The sequence below is a fragment of the Fistularia commersonii genome, chromosome 19 (genome assembly GCF_037954325.1).
Source record: "Fistularia commersonii isolate RoL2024-O1a breed Wild chromosome 19, RoL_Fcom_v1.0, whole genome shotgun sequence".
Classification (NCBI taxonomy): domain Eukaryota; kingdom Metazoa; phylum Chordata; class Actinopteri; order Syngnathiformes; family Fistulariidae; genus Fistularia; species Fistularia commersonii.
The window spans coordinates 15,951,892-15,969,455 of NC_141302.1; the positions used below are offsets into that span (position 1 = coordinate 15,951,892).

The 17,564-nt window shown below is 43.0% G+C and overlaps 1 protein-coding gene across 5 annotated transcripts in view; it reads right to left on the minus strand.

The window, feature by feature from the left end:
* sorcs2 (sortilin-related VPS10 domain containing receptor 2) overlaps positions 1 to 17,564 on the minus strand; it is a 381,906-nt gene that overhangs the window by 30,134 nt on the left and 334,208 nt on the right. For all 5 annotated transcript variants that reach the window (XM_086165424.1, XM_086165422.1, XM_086165423.1 and 2 more), the window contains exons 9-11: positions 10,396 to 10,575; positions 9,396 to 9,542; positions 4,332 to 4,434 (exon numbers count right to left, since the gene is read on the minus strand). In XM_086165424.1, coding sequence (XP_086021550.1) covers positions 4,332 to 4,434; positions 9,396 to 9,542; positions 10,396 to 10,575 — 430 coding nt within the window. The remainder of the gene's footprint in view (positions 1 to 4,331; positions 4,435 to 9,395; positions 9,543 to 10,395; positions 10,576 to 17,564) is intronic.

Below are 17,564 nucleotides of genomic sequence, written 5' to 3' on the forward strand. Positions count from 1 at the left end.
GTATTGGCTCACCTGCCTTGACTCGTATATGAACCTCAGTGATCCCATTCCTAATCCATAGGGTTCAATATGATGTGGGTCTACCCTTTGCAGCTAGAACAGTTTTAACTCTTCTAGGAAGGCTGTCCACAAGGTTCAGGAGTGTGCTTATGACTATTTTTGACCATTCTTCCAGAAGTGCATTTGTGATGCTGGACGAGAAGGCCTGTCTCAGTCTCCGCTCTGATTCATCCCAAAGGTGTTCTATGGTGTTGAGGTCAGGACTCTTTGCAGGCCAGTCTCACACCAGACCATGTCATCCATGTCTTTACGGAGCTTGCTTTGTGCACAGTCATGTTGAAAAGGAAGGGGCCAGTTCCAAACTGTTACCACATAGTTGGGAGCATGGGATTGTGCAAAATTGTCTTGGTATGCTGAAGCTTTTTGAGTTCCTTTCATTGGAACTGAGGAGCCAAGACCAGCTCCTGAAAAACAACCCCACATGATTATCCCCCCTCTACCAAACTTCACACTTGGCACAATGCAGTCGTACAACAAGTAGCGTTCTCCTGGCAACCCCCAAACTCAGACTTGTCCATCAGACTGCAAGATGGAGAAGCGCGATTTGTCACTCCAGCTTTACACCACTGCATCTGACGCGCTGCATTGCACTTGGTGAAGTACGGCTTGTGGATGCAGTTGCTCGGCCATGGAAACCCATTCTATGAAGCTCTCTGCGCACTGTTCTTGAGCTAATCTGAAGGTCACATGAAGTTTGGAGGTCTGTAGCGATTGACTTTGCAGAAAGTTGGCGACCTCTTCACACTGTGCGCCTCAGCATCCGCTGACCCTGCTCCATCAGTTTATGCAGCTGACCAATTTGTGACTGTGTTGCTGTCGTTTCCAAACAATTCCATGTTCTTATAATGTCTTATACAGGCTCAGCTGACAGTTGACAGTGGAATATTTAGAAGCAAGGAAATTTCACGACTGGATTTGTTGCACACGTTGCATCCTATCACGGTTCCGCACTGGAATTCAATGAGCTCCTCAGAGCAACCCATTCTTTCAAAAATGTTTGTAAAAACAGCCTGCACGCCTAGGTGCTTGATTTTATACACCTGTGGCTATGAAAGGGATCGGAACGCCTGATACCGATTATTTGGATGGGTGAGCCAATACTTTTGGCCATGTATCTCCTACTATCTCTTATGCTGTTTGCAACCTGGGGATGTTCACAAAAGTGGATCTCCCGGTTTAAACGTATCGGCCGTGTAAAGCGTCACGCTCACAGGCCCCTCCAGTAAAATGCAAAGGAAAAAACCTTCACTCTCCTCGATAAGCGTGTGAGAGTTTCTAGCAAACTTGCATTAATCCTGCACGCTGAAACGCAATGTTTAATTGTAGGAGCGAGACATCCGGCTGGCTGTGTGAATGATACTCCTCCATGCATCACTTTTGATTTCGCATCCGGTATTCCTGACATCGTATATCACAGACTTCACATAATGCGATTATTGTTAATTAATCATTGGTTCCCGCAGAAGTAGAGAGACATGAGTCATAATATAAATGGTGTACTTTGCTTATCAGTGACAGACAGCTCACCTACTTTTGATTTATTTATTTATTTTGGCCTGTCCGTGCACATGGCGATTTATTCAAAAAACAGAATTTGGGCATGAAAAACATTCATTTATTCATTCAGAATCTCTACTACTTATCCAGTCTACAGGGTGGTGGGATGACAGGACTGCTCGCCAGGTGACTGAAGTGCTTCACATAGAAACAAACAAACAAACATTCACCCTCTCATTTACACATCCAGGTGTCCAAGTTTGGGTCTCCAATTATTGAGAACCTTCAGAGAACCTGAAGGCCAAGCAGTCACGAGAAGAACATGCAAGCTCCACACAGTCTGAATCCAACTAGAGACCTTCTTGATGTGAATTGACCACTGCACCTCCATGCTACCCATAAAAACATTGCATATATATCTTTTTTTGATTTAATTTAATTTAATCTAATTTAATTTAATCAAATTTGATTTTCCATCCATCCATTTATCTATCTTCTTTCGCTTATCCTGCACTCATGGGGGATGCTGGAGCCTATCCCAGCTGTCACTGGGCGAGAGGCAGGGTACAGCCTGGACTGATCGCCAGTCAATTGCAATATTTTCAAATTGCAGAATCAAATACATATGTGAATAAATGACAATATACACTAATAGGATTTAGATATAAGTAAACAAGAAAGAAAAGACTGTAAGTCATATTAAAAATAATCCAAAATCAAGTTTACCTTGACTGAAAAGGTGGAGGCCGAAGCTTAAGGTTATTTCGCCTTCCCTCATATATGCATATGTACTGCATATTTTACATGTGATAGGCAGTTTTAACATGCACTGGTATTCATAATTCAGCTCAGTATTCATTGATAATATTAATACTTCATTGATTATAATTAATTTATTCACAATAACATTTCAAAATACATTTTGGTAATTTTTTTCAGTGTTTTTCATGTTTTCAACTCTATTTCTAAATGATTCCACACAATGACTTCTTTGATTGATTTTTAATTTGTTTTTGGAAACACACAAATCCCTCTTGGTTCACATTTTCTGGATAACGGACCAACAGATTTATTCATCTAAGTTCAAGTTTAGTACAAAGATGCTAAAGATACAAGTTAAAAACATTCCCTTGACCCTTTGTGAATATGAAACATTTTGGATAAAAGCTTTGGAATAAACACGATTTCTGCAACTAACGCTACCCGTACATCAGAAGACTGACTCATCTCAAGCCTGCCCACATCTGAAGACCAGTTTGTAGAGTTTTTAAACTCCGAATGAGATTTTACAAAGACTGTGAATCTTCCAGGGTCATTATTTACAGCTACTAGATTCCATCGGTGATATAATGTTTCCCCTGGGTATCTGCAGAGCCTCAGCTATTTCACTCCATCCCTTCTCCTTTTCTGCTAGGTGGTGATATGTTGGAGAGTCGACATGGTCCAAGCTGGACTGTTCAGTCAATATCTCCCCCGTCCCTCCTCTTTCTGGACGCTCCACACTGATCTGGATGTTCTTCGCTGTTCCCATTCATCCATACCGCTGTCTCCTGTTTCTGGTTTTGACGGAGCTCATCCATTGGTTGTTGATTGTGTTACGTCAACGTAAACTCTTGAAGACTTGCGATCATGTCAAACATGTTTGACGTTGTAAGACACCCGAGTCTCGGAAAAGTGTGCTTAACCATCGAGATGGTGGGAGCGCTGCCACTTTCGTAAAAATCGTAAAAAAAAATTCTGACTTTCAGCTTTTAGTCTGTGACTGTGAGCCCGGTGTCACTCCGAAGCTTCCTCCGCTTGGTGAAACAACATTCTTGTCAAAATCTTCTTGTCGTGGCAGCTGGACTTGTATTTCTTCACTTGTAAATGTTTCAGCCCTCATCCTAGAGGTTTTTTCAGTTCAGAACTCTTCGGATAAGAACTGAAGAAGCCTCCATTGGCCACGACAAGAAGATTTTGACAAGAATTCACCATGACCTGGATGACAGAGCACCTCCACTAACAACATTTTCCACGGTGAAATCAAGACTTAACGGGCCAGGTGACTAGAGCCGCGCTAGAATGAGCTGACCATTTCGGGACTCATCAGTATTGGTCAAAAAGTTCAGGTGGTTGGTTGGAGCAGGGATCTCCTGGTGTGCACAAGGCCAAAGAAATTGATGTGGATTACATAAAAAACAAAGCCGCCTGATGCTTAGAATCCAGAGTGTGGAGGTTTTAACTACACCGGACACTTTTTCCCATGAGACGCCCCCAGAAGTGTCCCACACCTCCGTCCCCAACCTTGTCTTTGAGGACATGTCGGATGAAGATAGGCCTCTGTGTTGTCAAAGGCTCCTCCCTCCCCTCTCGGGGACTATTTGATCGTTCCATAAAAACCAGTTCGCTCCATAAACTCTCTTTAAGTTAGACGGCCGCGGAGAAAGCAGCTTCCCTTTAAACTATTTCATAGCATTTATTTAGCTGCTCTTTATGTGCCATTTAAGTTATTTCATGTTAAACCTCCTGATACACTTTATCACTGTTGCACTTTGTCTTTAAACTGCAGCTTGTTATTTTTGTCTTTTAATTACACAACCTTACTGGATATGATATTTCTTTGCACATTTGCGTCTTTTTAAATAGACAGTCTATTCTTTTTCATTTCCGAGTGCTCCTTTGTGAGACTTTGGTTTTCAGGCTGTTAATGGATGCATTAGTCTCTCGAGGCCGACACAACACAGGTCGAAAAATGAAGGATTTAGGAAGAATTACGCGTTACTCCGGAAACTCACCGGCCCCCATGATGAGCCCAGGAGCAGAGTCTTTGGTGTGAACTGTCCCGGAAACGTAGGGGTTATCGGCCCATCGCAGGTGGAGGTGTAGATGGCAGTCCGGCTGTAGCAAAAAAAAAATGAAGATGCTGATACAGGAAAAAATCAAGTGCGTTACAGTGAGTTCATTCAAATTAATTTAAAAAGAGGACCCAAAATAAAATTCAAATGAGTCTTGACAAATATACTATTGAACCAAATTCACTGTAGTTTGAGATGTTTTTGACATTAACCTGATTAGAGCAAATATATATATATATATATATATATATATATATATACATACACATATTTATGTGTGTGTATGTGTATAATATATAATAGAATAGAATACACCTTTAATTGTCCAATAATAAGGATGTCTCAATTCACACAGTAGAAAGCGCAGTAGAGATAGTTAACTTACAAACATTATTCATATATATTTTATTACATTATTACATTACATCATTACATTATTTATATATATCAGTTAACAGCAGCAGACAAAGTATCAGAAAGTATAGAAACAAAAAAATATAAACATGCAAAAAATGATGTGAACTAGCTCCAGCTGCTAGTGTGTGTGTGTGTATGTTTATGTCTGTGCATATAAATATATATGTATATTCATATGTATTCAGGTTGAACATGAATTGTTACCAAACAAAGCGGGAGGCTCTGAAGCTGCTTTAGTCATGCCAAGTACATCCTGCGATGTGGCCTCTCAGGACCGATAGAGTAAGCTGGTCCTAATATAAACAGGTCGACTCACACAGAAGATATGGACCTGTTTATCTCGGCTTAGTCACAAATAAGCATAAACTCTGCAAACAACATTAATATGGGATTCTATGGACTTCAAATCCCCTGCACGCGCAGGTGTATGTTTGTATTCTGCCTCATATGGAATTTCAAGTATTAACTTTCGTGTTTATGTTTCCCTGTGCAAATCTGCTTGAGAATTTTGATAAGGTTGGGAACGGAAGTCAGATGCTTTGCATGCGGTGATGTGTTGCAAGTGCAAAGATTATGGCATTTTCATTTTCTTCTATTTATCCCCGTATGTGATGCAAACATGGGTTAAGTCAAGTCACAGATTTTACCTGTATATCAAGGATCACACTCTTTAAAATGATTTACAGGAACCTAACATGGCGAAGAAACACTGCCTTCCTTTTACCTTGCAGAAAACCTCAGACAGATACGAGCTCAATGCGAGGGTCCATCTGTCTTGACCAATCAGGGTTAAAAAGAGAGAGAGAGCGATAGAGAAAGAAAGGAAGACAGCAATTGAAAGCAAAAGCATGATGGAGGTAGTAATGGCCAATTTCTACGAATACAACCTGGGGCTAGCCTTATGCTAATTATAAGCTCTCTCAAGAAGTTTAAAGCCTATTCTTAAACAAAGATGGAGACTGCAAGATTAACCCGAGTAGACAACTGTTTCTTTAAAACCTCCTTTGTTTTGGAACCTATATTTATGGTATTTACCTCAAAAATATCGTCCAAAAAAATGACCTAGAAGTCAGAAAGACACTGCCAAAAAGTGAAAAAAATGACATAAATAAAAGTGTGACACATGACAACGCGAAGTGCGATGCAAAATCTCTGGACGTTTCCCTTCAGGATCTAGAAGTGATAAAAAAAAGTCCCAGCAGAACCGCTAACTTCATCTTATTTACCATGATTAAATGCTCCACGGGCTGGCTTTGTCCTTACTTCAAGGGGAACCCTTATACACCTGCTTTTTATTTATATGGTATCCTATATTGGATATAGAAAAGCAGCTTGTAGGCTTCACACTTCCATCAGACATTATGACAAACTGCGAGTCTTTTAACGGGAGGTCATTACTCTCGGCAAGTCTCTGTCAGGTGGCAAGGTGACTGATAAAGACTCCAGTGTTTGCCTGGTACACTGACACATTAGATAGCGCATCTAATATCTGACTTTGTCTGGCTCGCTGACAAGTGATGTCGGCGACGCTATTTGTGGGACGCCGTTTGAGCGAAAGCACGTCCCCTCCTGCAAGCTGTTGCAAACGCATGAATCTTGGAAGAACTACTTTGCTTCCATTCTATCATTTTTTTAAGGTCAATACAGGAATAGCCCCGGGTATGAGAGAAGCTTTATAAATGTCATAGTTATATGAGTCCAAGATTAAGAACCTGTTTTATGTATCACTCATGTAACTACCAGATTATATTCATACATATTTTGAGTCTTATGATGGCTTGAATAAACTCCCAGGCATGCACCCATCACTGTCCCTGTCTGGTATGATGTGTGGGCATCGAACCAGCGCTGAAACTGCAGTTTGATCATTGTTCTTTGCCGCCCGTTTCGCAGCAGCAGATGTGGCGTAACGGTGGCAGAAGGTATCCAGCCGTGTCACAAATGTACCTACAGCACAGGCGCAGACTCAAAGAACTCCTCAACAGGTGGGTATATTTTGTCACAGCAGCTCCAGTGCTGAAGCTCTGATGTAACTCCAATTATGAACAGACATGCTCCCTTCATGGCTGTGCAACACACTCCAATGTTAAGACCAAGATTCCCAGAAGTGGCACTTGTATGTTTCTGTGTGCAGCTGCCCCAACCACTTCCTAGCAACAATTATGAATGCTGAATGCGTTTGCATCCACCTAACAGTATGTAGCCTCTCCTGCAGTGAGCCCATACTACAAGGTACACATCACAAACTCCGATTTTCAGGCGAAGCATGAAAGTTCCCTGGAGACACCCAATATCCTACAATACTGCCTTGATAGTCTTGGTCAAAAAAAAAAAAAAAAAAAGAAGAAGGACCCGTTACTGGTTTGAAGTCAGCTCAGCAGAACTTGCTCCAATCCCAGAAAGAAAATGCACAGCCTTCATCAACTAAAAATGTATCTGTAACCCTTTGCATCAAGACGAGAAGTCCTGCAAGCCCTGTGACTGTGCCAACAACTACTGGCTACAGTTATGCAATGACATCCAAGCAGCTTCTGACTCAGGCAACATCGGGGGCATCTATGATGGAATCCACAAGGCACTCTGACCCTCTCCTCAAATCCCCACCAGTAAAATCTGCCACAGGGGATTTCAGTCAGGACCACTCCAAACAACGAGATGGCTGTGTGGAGCAGCGTTCTGAGCTTCATGTCAGTGAGGACAGGAATTCTGCTGCAGTGCTCAGCAGCATAGAATGCCATCCTGTGTGGAGAAACTTGACACAGAACCAGAGGAGCTTAGCAGGACCATCAACAATCCAACAAGTGGAAAAACACCTTGCATAATTGGCATCACTGCTGACATCCTCAAGTGAGGGAAGCCTGTTCTCCTAAACTATCTTCAAAATCCCTCCTGTGGTGGAGGGAGGGTGCAGCCCCTCAGGAAATGCAAGATGCAAATATTGTTACGATCTACATGAACAAAGGAAACAGGAGCGATTGTAACAAATGCTGTGGAAATTCTCTCCTCAGCAATCCTGGCAAGAGATCCTACAGCTGTATCCAAGAGGCCCTAAGTCACAAGAAGGGTTTGGAGCAGGGAAATCTATCACGGACATGATTTTCTCTCCGAGAAAGCTTTGGGAGAGTTGTAGAGAGCTTGGCTTTCATTGACTTGAGCAAAGTCTTTGACCTTGTGAACAAGAGTGGCCTCTTCAATACGATAAGGGATAGGCCGCCCCCCCATCCGTCCTACGTGTCCTCCGGTCCTTCCACATTGACATGCAAAGCATCATCCAGTCGTCTGAGTCCACATCAGTGCCTTTCAAATTCTGCCGCTGTGTCAAGCAAGGCTGTGCGTCAGCAGCCCACATTGTTTGGGATGTTCTTTTCCCTCTTTTTACGTTAAGTCTTTGAAACACTGGCTGAAGGTGTCTACTTACCGTACATACAAGGACAAACAACAAACTATTATCCCCACTCGAATGAAAGACGAAACAAAGGTCATCATCTGTGACTTTCTGTTTGCTGACAATGCAACAATAGCGTTGCACTCACAGCTACACCTTTAAATCCTCATGGGCCGATCACCCATGCATGCCAGGATTTTTGGCCCGACTATCAGGGTAAAAAAAAGACTGGGATGATGGGACTATTCTGACTCCATCAATCTCCATTAACAACAACACACTGAAGGCTGTTGGTAGTTTCACCTACCTTGGATCAACTATCACGAGCAATCTTTCACTGGACAATGAACTCATGAACCACCAAGGTAGCGCTTAACTTTGGAAATCCAACCACCAGAGTACAGAACAAGAGCAATCTCTCAGCCCAGACAAAGATTCAAGTGTCATCAGCTCCCTCCTGTGCTGCTTGAGGTGCGTAACGGTCTTCACCTGGAGGGACAGAAAATCACATGCAGTGGTCCGAGACAGGAGAAAGCCTCCAAGCATTTGCTCGGACGCATCCAGCCAATGGACAATGGAAGAATTCAAAAGGACCTTGTTTATTCGGAATTGGCATCTGGCAAAAGACCTACTGGCTGACCTCATGATAAAGATGTGTGAGCAAGATCTCAAATCCTTCAACATCAACCCTGCAACCTGCGCAGAAGCCGCTCAGCACTGAACTCGTTGGCAACCGGCACTCCAGGACTGGACTGGTGGACTGCTCTCAGGTGAAGCCTTCCAAACCCAAGACCACAAAACAAAGAGTGCTCTGAGGAGCATGGGGACACAACCCCAACCCTTCCTTATGAGCAAGCCCTCTCTTGGAAACCCACGGCCATGTCTGCCTCTCATGGACTGGGCTCCACGCCACAGCATGTACCGTGCTAAACCCTGATCTCCATTGGAAACCACCGGTTTTCCCGAGACTGCGATATAATGGACATATATGAAGATATTCCTGACTACTCTTCTATGATGGTAGCCACCTTATCTGATATCACAGTGATTAATATCTTTAATTATGTAGCCATTGATGGCTTTCATAGCAATTATGCATACTTTTCTTTAAAGCTGCGGGGTTTGGAACCAGCTCGCATTCTGAGTTCTCATGATGTCAAGAAAATGTGTCATGTGGGTTGAAAGAAGGAGCTTATGCTCACCGCTTTGCAGCTAATTGGCTTCCCATTCATGTCGGTCGTGGGCGGGGTCAATAGATCCCAGTCGCGTCCCTTGTTGTAGGTGATGAGAGTTCTCACTTTCCCATCAATCTTCTGATTGGTGAGGAAGACCCCCTTAATGCCACGCACCTAGAGGACAACATTTTTTTTCCATTGACCATGGGAATTAAAATAACATGTGTTAGATGCCACTCATTTTAATGACTGAACCTCAAAACAATCCAAGAAAAGAAAAACTCACAGAAAGGTATGGAGACCTGTATGAACCTATTTGCATGTTCAAGCCTTTGCCTGATATGCAGGTGTTAGTCAAGATACTGACTTTCCATTTTTCAATAAAATTCTATTAAGCCCTGATGCTTAAATCGACTAAGTGGCTGGCCTTTGAGATGTGCATGTGTGTGTGGAGGGTATTTTTGTAAAAAAAAAAAAAAAAGGGCATTTTAATCACTTTTTTAGTTCACATGTTGTTTTAAGCTTGATGCTGGAAATCAGCTTGGATTTTATCTATCTATCTATCTATCTATCTATCTATCTATCTATCTATCTATCTATCTATCTATCTATCTATCTATCTATCTATCTATCTATCTATCTATACATAAATATAATGAAGTGATGTAGAAGAATAGAAAAAATAAATTTAAATAGTTCTGCCAGCTTTTCAACACTTAACGCAGTAACTACAAATTAACAAACTACACATGAGAAAGAAGAACACAGTAATACTTGATCAATATCTCTTTATAAGACCTGCATTTGTATTCTTGACATTGGTACTGTCGTACATTCTGTCTTAATTCATGACATAGGTACCCTGGTGCTAACCACTAACTTGGCTACTGTACAGATGCTTAGTGTGCCAAGAGAAAGGGAAGTTTACATTTCTCCCCATTCTCCATTTCCTTTGGGGTCACAAGTATAACTTATTAAAGAAGAAAAAAGAAAACATAATTCATGTCGAGTTCATATGGCCTCTCACCTCCAGAATGTCAATGAGGACGTTCTCCTCTGGCTGCTTGGTGCTGCGAACGTTTTCCAGGACAATAGAGTAGTAGACGCCCTGGGGGTCGGACTGGTAGAGGTTATACGTGTCTGATTGGTACCACTCCTGGAGGGCTAGGAAGACCTGGTTCTCATCTGTGCTCACAATCTGAACATCCTAGATAGAAAAAAAAGTCGGAGGCAGAGACAGAGCGATGGAAAGGTCAGAAAGAGCACAAAAACATTTATTATGAAACCGCAAGAGATGATGGGGGAAGCTTAAAGAGAGACTAAAGAAGAAAATGCAAAGGAAGGGGGAGTTGATGGGATAAAAGCTAGCATGGCAGGAATGAATATGAACACAGCGGGTGCCTCTTGGCGCAAGGGTGGACAAAAGGAAAGAGAGAAGATGAAACTGTAAGAGCTCCAATCAAACAAGGGGAGGGTGATTCACAGAAAAGTATCCAGGTTCCGCCAAAACGTCGGCTATTAATATCATCTGCAGGGCTACTTCGTATCTAAAACAAATGCTTTTGGCAGCTCAGAGAACCTGTTAGGTGTGCTCGTCAAAGCTCGTGAGGCCCGGATGCAAATGGATCATCACTCAGGAAAGACTGTCACAATGGAGCAAAGAGCGACTCAGCACTTTCTGTGTGTTAGTGATTACATTACCATAACATTTGAAGATAAAGCCATCAGAGCACGGGCGGGAGTGCCTGAGGAGGCGGGTCTCTAATCATTAACCCCCTGCCATCTTGCTCACAAAATTTTTTTAGAGCCCAATTACCCTTGGATTTATGGTGGGATTCGTATCAGTTTTTAAGAGCAATACCAATATTAATATTCATAAATATACTTCCAGGAGGGTAATTATGCAACAAAGAACGGTGCACACATGACCGGCCAGTTCATCCAGACTGCAGGGACACAAAAGTGGACACAAAGGTTCACAGCCGCATCCACAAAAGAGCGACATTAATATTCAACGCAAATTCAGACAAAAAGTTAGACCGGCGTTGTCAGACGCGATCGCCAACACGGATTGGTCACGCTTTGCCTTCCTGGCTTAACATTTAAGCGCGCAATTCTTCATCTTCCAAAATGGAAAAAAAATGTCAAGGTCATTTAATGCGCTTCAGTGGTTATAGTCAATTTGAATTTCCGAAAAAAAAGAAAAAAAACCTTGGAACTAAAATAAGGTGAAGCCTTTTTTGGTCTGCAAGAGCCTGTCAATGTACCCCAATGTCTTGTCCGTTGAAATTGGAGTCTGCGAAACCCAGACATTTGAAATTTAGTTACAGACTTCATGTACTTTTTCTTTCGTGTCCTCTGAAACGTGGATTGCAGATGAGTTGTACCAAGTATTCACACCCCCCCGCTTCTTCTGTGACTCCACCAATAGCCTCAGCCCCAAAACTCCTGTCAAATTTGCAAATGACACAACGACAGTGGGCCTGACATTCAACAAAAATGAATCCCCTTACAGAGAGAAGTCAAGTCGAGTCGGATTTCGTTCATGGCACCAAATGACAACTCACTTGTCTAATGACCTTTTCCATGTAGAGCAGGTCTGGACCACACTGTTTAAAATGATCTCCAGAAATGCATCTTTCCCCCAATAGCAAACACTTGGTGACATTTATAAGGAACAACCGTCTTTTTTGCAGGCAGAAATCTTGGAGAGATCCAAGCTCAATGTGAGTGGCCTTCTGTCTCAAGCGGTTGGGGAGGAGGACAGTGAGATAGAAAAGCATGTGATAGAGACAGAGGGGATTATGAGGGTTTGGGAGGGAAAGGCCCAGAAGTCAGAGGAATCCTTATGCATGGTTAGAAAATGTGACCTAGCCAGCTTCGAGGAATAGCCTCCAATTAAAGACTAGATTGCTTTCCCCCATTCACACACACTGATGGCACTGGAGCTGCCATGCAAGATGCTAACCAGGCCATCGAGAGCAACTTGGAGTTCAGCGTCATGCCCAAGGACAATAATCAGGGGACAATCTGGGCACAGTCGGGGTCAAACAACATGGCTACAGCCAGCCCAATGTCCTGGACTTACAAGATGTGAGTTTGGGTAGTTTGTGACAAACCACCAACTGGGACACAACAGGCTCCAACTAGATCTATCTGGTGAAAACCATTTAGACAGGAGTATTCTGACATACTGCAGTGCTAGTAATCCCTTGGAAAGACAATACAACGTCTGCATTTTTGACACCGCAGTACTTGTTGGGTAGCTAGGTAAGTTTATGACCAGTGACACTGATGCTATTCAGCTTTTCAAAACCATTATTGGTAAATAATATTTTTTTAGGTGTCAATACAGTGAAAGTGTGTTTTAAGTTTAGATACAAAAACACCGTAGGTCAAGGTTAGGAATTAATACATTTGAGCCCACTACTGATATTATAAAGTCATATTGTAAAGTCAGAACTGACTGTAGTTCCCCAGAAGGCCAGCATCCTTCAACATCTGCAAACAAATGTTGTGGCAAGCGTGGCGTTGTGGGATACATCACGTCCAGACAAAATGCCAAGGGAGGTGGGTAGCATGACCTCTGTGGCAGAGCGACGGGCAGTGAAGAGGCTGCTGTCAGTCAGAGAAGAGCCACTGCGTCCACGGCACAGCACCATCTCCGGGAAGAGGAGCAGCTTTAGTGACAGGCCGCTGTTACTGTCCCGACTCTTGCTCCTACCCTACAGCATGCAACTCCTTAACTGCACACGGGTGAGGAAATTATAATGTTGAGGTTCCACACTGTTCTGTTATGTCATGATTGGTGGACTACACACTCCACACCTTAAACATGTAATGAGATGGCCGCACAGCTGTGTTATATTCTACACACTCCATGACTTTTTTTGCTTAATTTCAGTTGTTAATCTGATGTAATGTGGACACCACTGGAACTCCCATTTTCCCCTTGATAAAGTGACTTACTACCTTCCAACCAACCGGTCGGGCGATTGACCAACTAAGTGACCTACCTCTGTACCCACTTACCTACCAACTGACTGACCATCTGATACCTATGTACCTCTCTACTGACCGGGCAAACGACTGACCAATCTGCCGACTGACCAACCGACTTACCTTCCTACTGACCTCCCTCCCATCATCCCTCCCTCCCTGCCTACCCACCAACCAAGTAGCCATCAGCCCGGCTTGACTTCTAATGCCAACCTTCTCAAAAGAAATGATTTTCTGTCACATGTTGCACTTGAACTATTTACATCTGTTGGCAAACTTCTGGTGCAAAAAAGGACCTGAAATGATCTTGACATTGCTTCTATTTCAGCACAATATATTTTTGCAGGTATAATGGTTCAACCTCATATATTGGATGCCACATACAGCATGTAGACTTCTGGCATTCTTATAGCTTTTCTAGTTTATTGTCAACCAAAATGCATATTCAAAGTAAAAAAAGACAAACACTGAATGGAATAACTTCTTTACTACCGAATTACAGCTTGCCTGTCCGACATCTCAGATTGGATGGCAACTAACCACCTAAAGCTGAGACAAGACTGAGCTGCTCTTTCTCCCGGGGAAAGGTTGTCCACATAGAGACCTGGCCATCACCATCGACAACACTGTGGTAATGCCAACCACAACTGTGAAAAACCTGGGTGTGGTCCTAGACAACCAGCTGTCGTTCTCTGCAAACGTCACACATTCCCGCAGATTCCTCCTTCACAACATCAGAGAGATTTGCAGATTCCTCACTGAGGATATGACGCAGATTCTCATCCAGGCTCTAGTCATCTCTCGTCTGGACTAGTGCAACCCCCTCCTTGCGGATGCCGCAGCGGTAACCATCAGGCCTCTGGAGCTTCTTCAGAAAGCGGCAGCCCACTCTGGTGTTCAACCGTCCCAAATTCTCACACACAACTCCCCTTCCTATGTCCCTTCACTGGCTCCCAATAGCCACCCGCATCAAGTTCAAGTTAAAAAAAACAAACAAATGAAAAAAAAAAACAAGAAATGAATGTAAGTATGTATATGGTTTTGAGATGGCTATTTGGTAGAGTGGTGACTTCTGAATAACATCTTCTGGTACTTTGGATCATCGGTTATTGAATTGCAATTTTTGTAAGTTGCTTTGGATAAAAGCGTCTGCTAAAGGACTGTTATGTAATGTAATGTAGTGCAATGTACTTAGTAAAGTGCATTGACGTGCTGAAAAAAGATTTGAAACCAAGTAAAAGAAAAAACAACAAACACGGAACTACTCAGGAACTCACATTAATGTAAATCAAAAACAGAATGAAATGAAACCAACACTTTCCTTATTTGGAATTACATCTACAGGTTTAGCACCCTGAGAGGCTGGCAACCCTAAATTGGCAGAGCGAACCCCCTGAATCTAAATCGAATTCTTCCTGTTAAAACAGCAACAACAATTTTCTGGGTTTTGACCGTTTCGAACAACAAATAATCTAACACTTCACAAGTCTCCATGCTGTTTTAATGTGAGAACAGGAAAGTAAACCCTTAACAATCGTGTGGCCCAACAGGGTTGCCACAGTGAGCCTCCTCGGGAGCTACGTCGACCGCAAAAGGAAAATCAGGATTCACCATCTGGTAACACCCACACAACGTGATGTTCAGAGGCTGCGGTTGGATAATGTATTCCTGTGAGAGTCACAGTTTGACACCTTCAGGAGAAGCCACGCGAACCATCAACGTTCTTGTGCCTGAACCAAACAATATAATAACTATACTAAACACTATACGGTATTCTCTGACGATGAAGGGGCAGTTAGTGATATTATCTGAAGCACATAGGCTTGTGTTTGGAGTGCATTTAAGCCTGTCAGTCTGCAAAACACTGGTTGAAACCCTCCATACATGTCAAAATATCTTATTGGCACTTCTTTGCCAGTCCATCTTGTTGGAATTCAAGTGGATTGCTTCAGTCGTTTCTCCACCCCATTTCTCTCTCGTTTCTCTATTGAGGTGTTGCAAGGCATGCTGAGCTTCCAGCCGATGGCCCAGCTCTGGCAGGTGGAGTTGACACTGTGCTGACTCTTCCTTTTTAATATTCGAAGTTAGCACGCTCACCAAAACACAATTTTACGCCTTGGGAGGCACTCTCCATACAAATATTCAACAGACGCATCGTCATACACAAACTCTATTTTCCAAAATTGCCACCTGTTTAACCCCAATGTGTGTTTCTTAGGTTGAAATCCTGACCCAGACGTACCGGGATCTCTCAACCAGCACCTCTATATGTGCTGCATCACCGAGTGCCCTCTAAAAGATATCCCCCATCCATCTCTGTCAGCGCCAGTGGGGGCTGCTGGCATGCCAGAACCCGAGTTTGTGTCCTAGAGGCTGCATGGCCCAGTCGAGGGCATAACAACTTATTCTCAGACATATTCCACTTGTCTTGACCTAAACCCACGACCGCGGAAAGGCAAAGATAGAAAATCTTTTTCTTTTTTTAAGAAACTGCAAGGCTACAAATTCAACTTACACTGGGATGGAAAGCTAGTTCTCCTCGCAGACTCTTCGTTTCATCATATTAGCCTCTACTTTTGCATTGTTTTGAGATAATGGTTGACATAAATAACATGTAGTCAGGGGAGGCAAGAGAGGCCGTTTTGAAAAAAAAAAAAAAAAGTAAAATGAAAATTAAAGTTAATTGGTTATATTTGCACTATAAAGGTATTATTCATTTAACTTCACCACTTTTAGATTATTTTTTATTCCAAATCACTGGATTTTCACATTTCACATGGCCACTACCAGACCCACCGCCCCCACGGCCACCAGAAGCGTCCATACACAGCTGATTCCTGTCGCCCCTGGCCAGCTCCTAGTACATGAGACCTCTGGAGACAGCCCTGCCCCAGCACAGCTCCCCATTCACCTTCCTCGCCAAACCCCTTAAGACACCCTGCCTCCTGAGTGTCCTTTGGGTCAGGCACACCTTCCTTAAACATGACAGACCGGTGAGGTCGACAGGCTCAACAAGCCGGTCAGGAAAGCCCGCTCGGTGGTGGGACCGAACCATGACCATCTTCAATCGGTGTCAGTGGGGGTGAAGGACAAACTGGGAGCTATTCTGGACAATCCTTCCCGCCCCATGCACGACAATCTGTGGCCGGCGGCCAGCTCATCCCAACTCGGTGCAGAACCAAACACTTTAGATGCTCCTTTGTGCCGACGGTCATCAGACTGTCGAATAGCTGTCTGGACAGCACACAATTTTGACCGGCCAAAGGTGCATCTGTGCTCTCACTCATTCACATGTGTCATGCACAAGCTCCGTTGTCTATTTTTATCATTCTTGGTCTCAGTCCATTCGGATCTGGTTTTAGTTGTTACTGTTTCTTCTTATCGTGGTTGTTGTTTTGGTTGTCTTTTCTCACTCTTGTTTTTTTTTTTTTTTTATTCTTTTGCTCTTCTTTCATTCTGTCTATCCTTATCCTTGTTGCTCATTCTGCTGTCTATTTATTTGTGGATGTCTTTTGCTATCTTAATTGTCTCTTCATTTATATTGATACTATTACACTGCTGTGATAAAAGAATTTCCCCTATGGGGACCAATAGTTATTTACTGTTCAAATACTGAGAAGAGACGTTCAGTGAGGCTGCGGACTGTTGAGCCTCAACAGAGATTTTGCAATGACGGCTGACTGCTAGGATTCTCTGCACGAAGACTGTATTGCTGTCTCTGTATGTCGCTATTAAAATGTTGAAAACCTTTGCTATATGAAGTACATTTTTAATGGACAGTGTTCTTTGTCAACATCTTTGTGTGTGTGTGTTACTACTTTCTTGTGCTAAGTGATCATAAACCTGCTACAAAGAGCCATGGAGTGAGGCACACAGTACTCCTGCCTCATGGTAGGGGCGCTTGTGATTCCAGGGATTCTTCTCAGTGCCTCACCAGCCATGAACCTCACTGCACATCCACTGCACTGGTTGACTGGTCGAAGTCCAGCCTGATTACCGGCAAATTATGCTATTTTAGGGCGGTATGGTGGCACAGTGGTTGGCGCAATGATAGCAATGAATATTCTGCACAATGCAAAACTACAGATACTACTTAAAATTGTACTATCATATATATATATATATATATATGGCAATAGCTGCTTGTCCTTATTGGCAGTATGTCATTGTATCTCAACCACCTCAGTCCGATGGGAT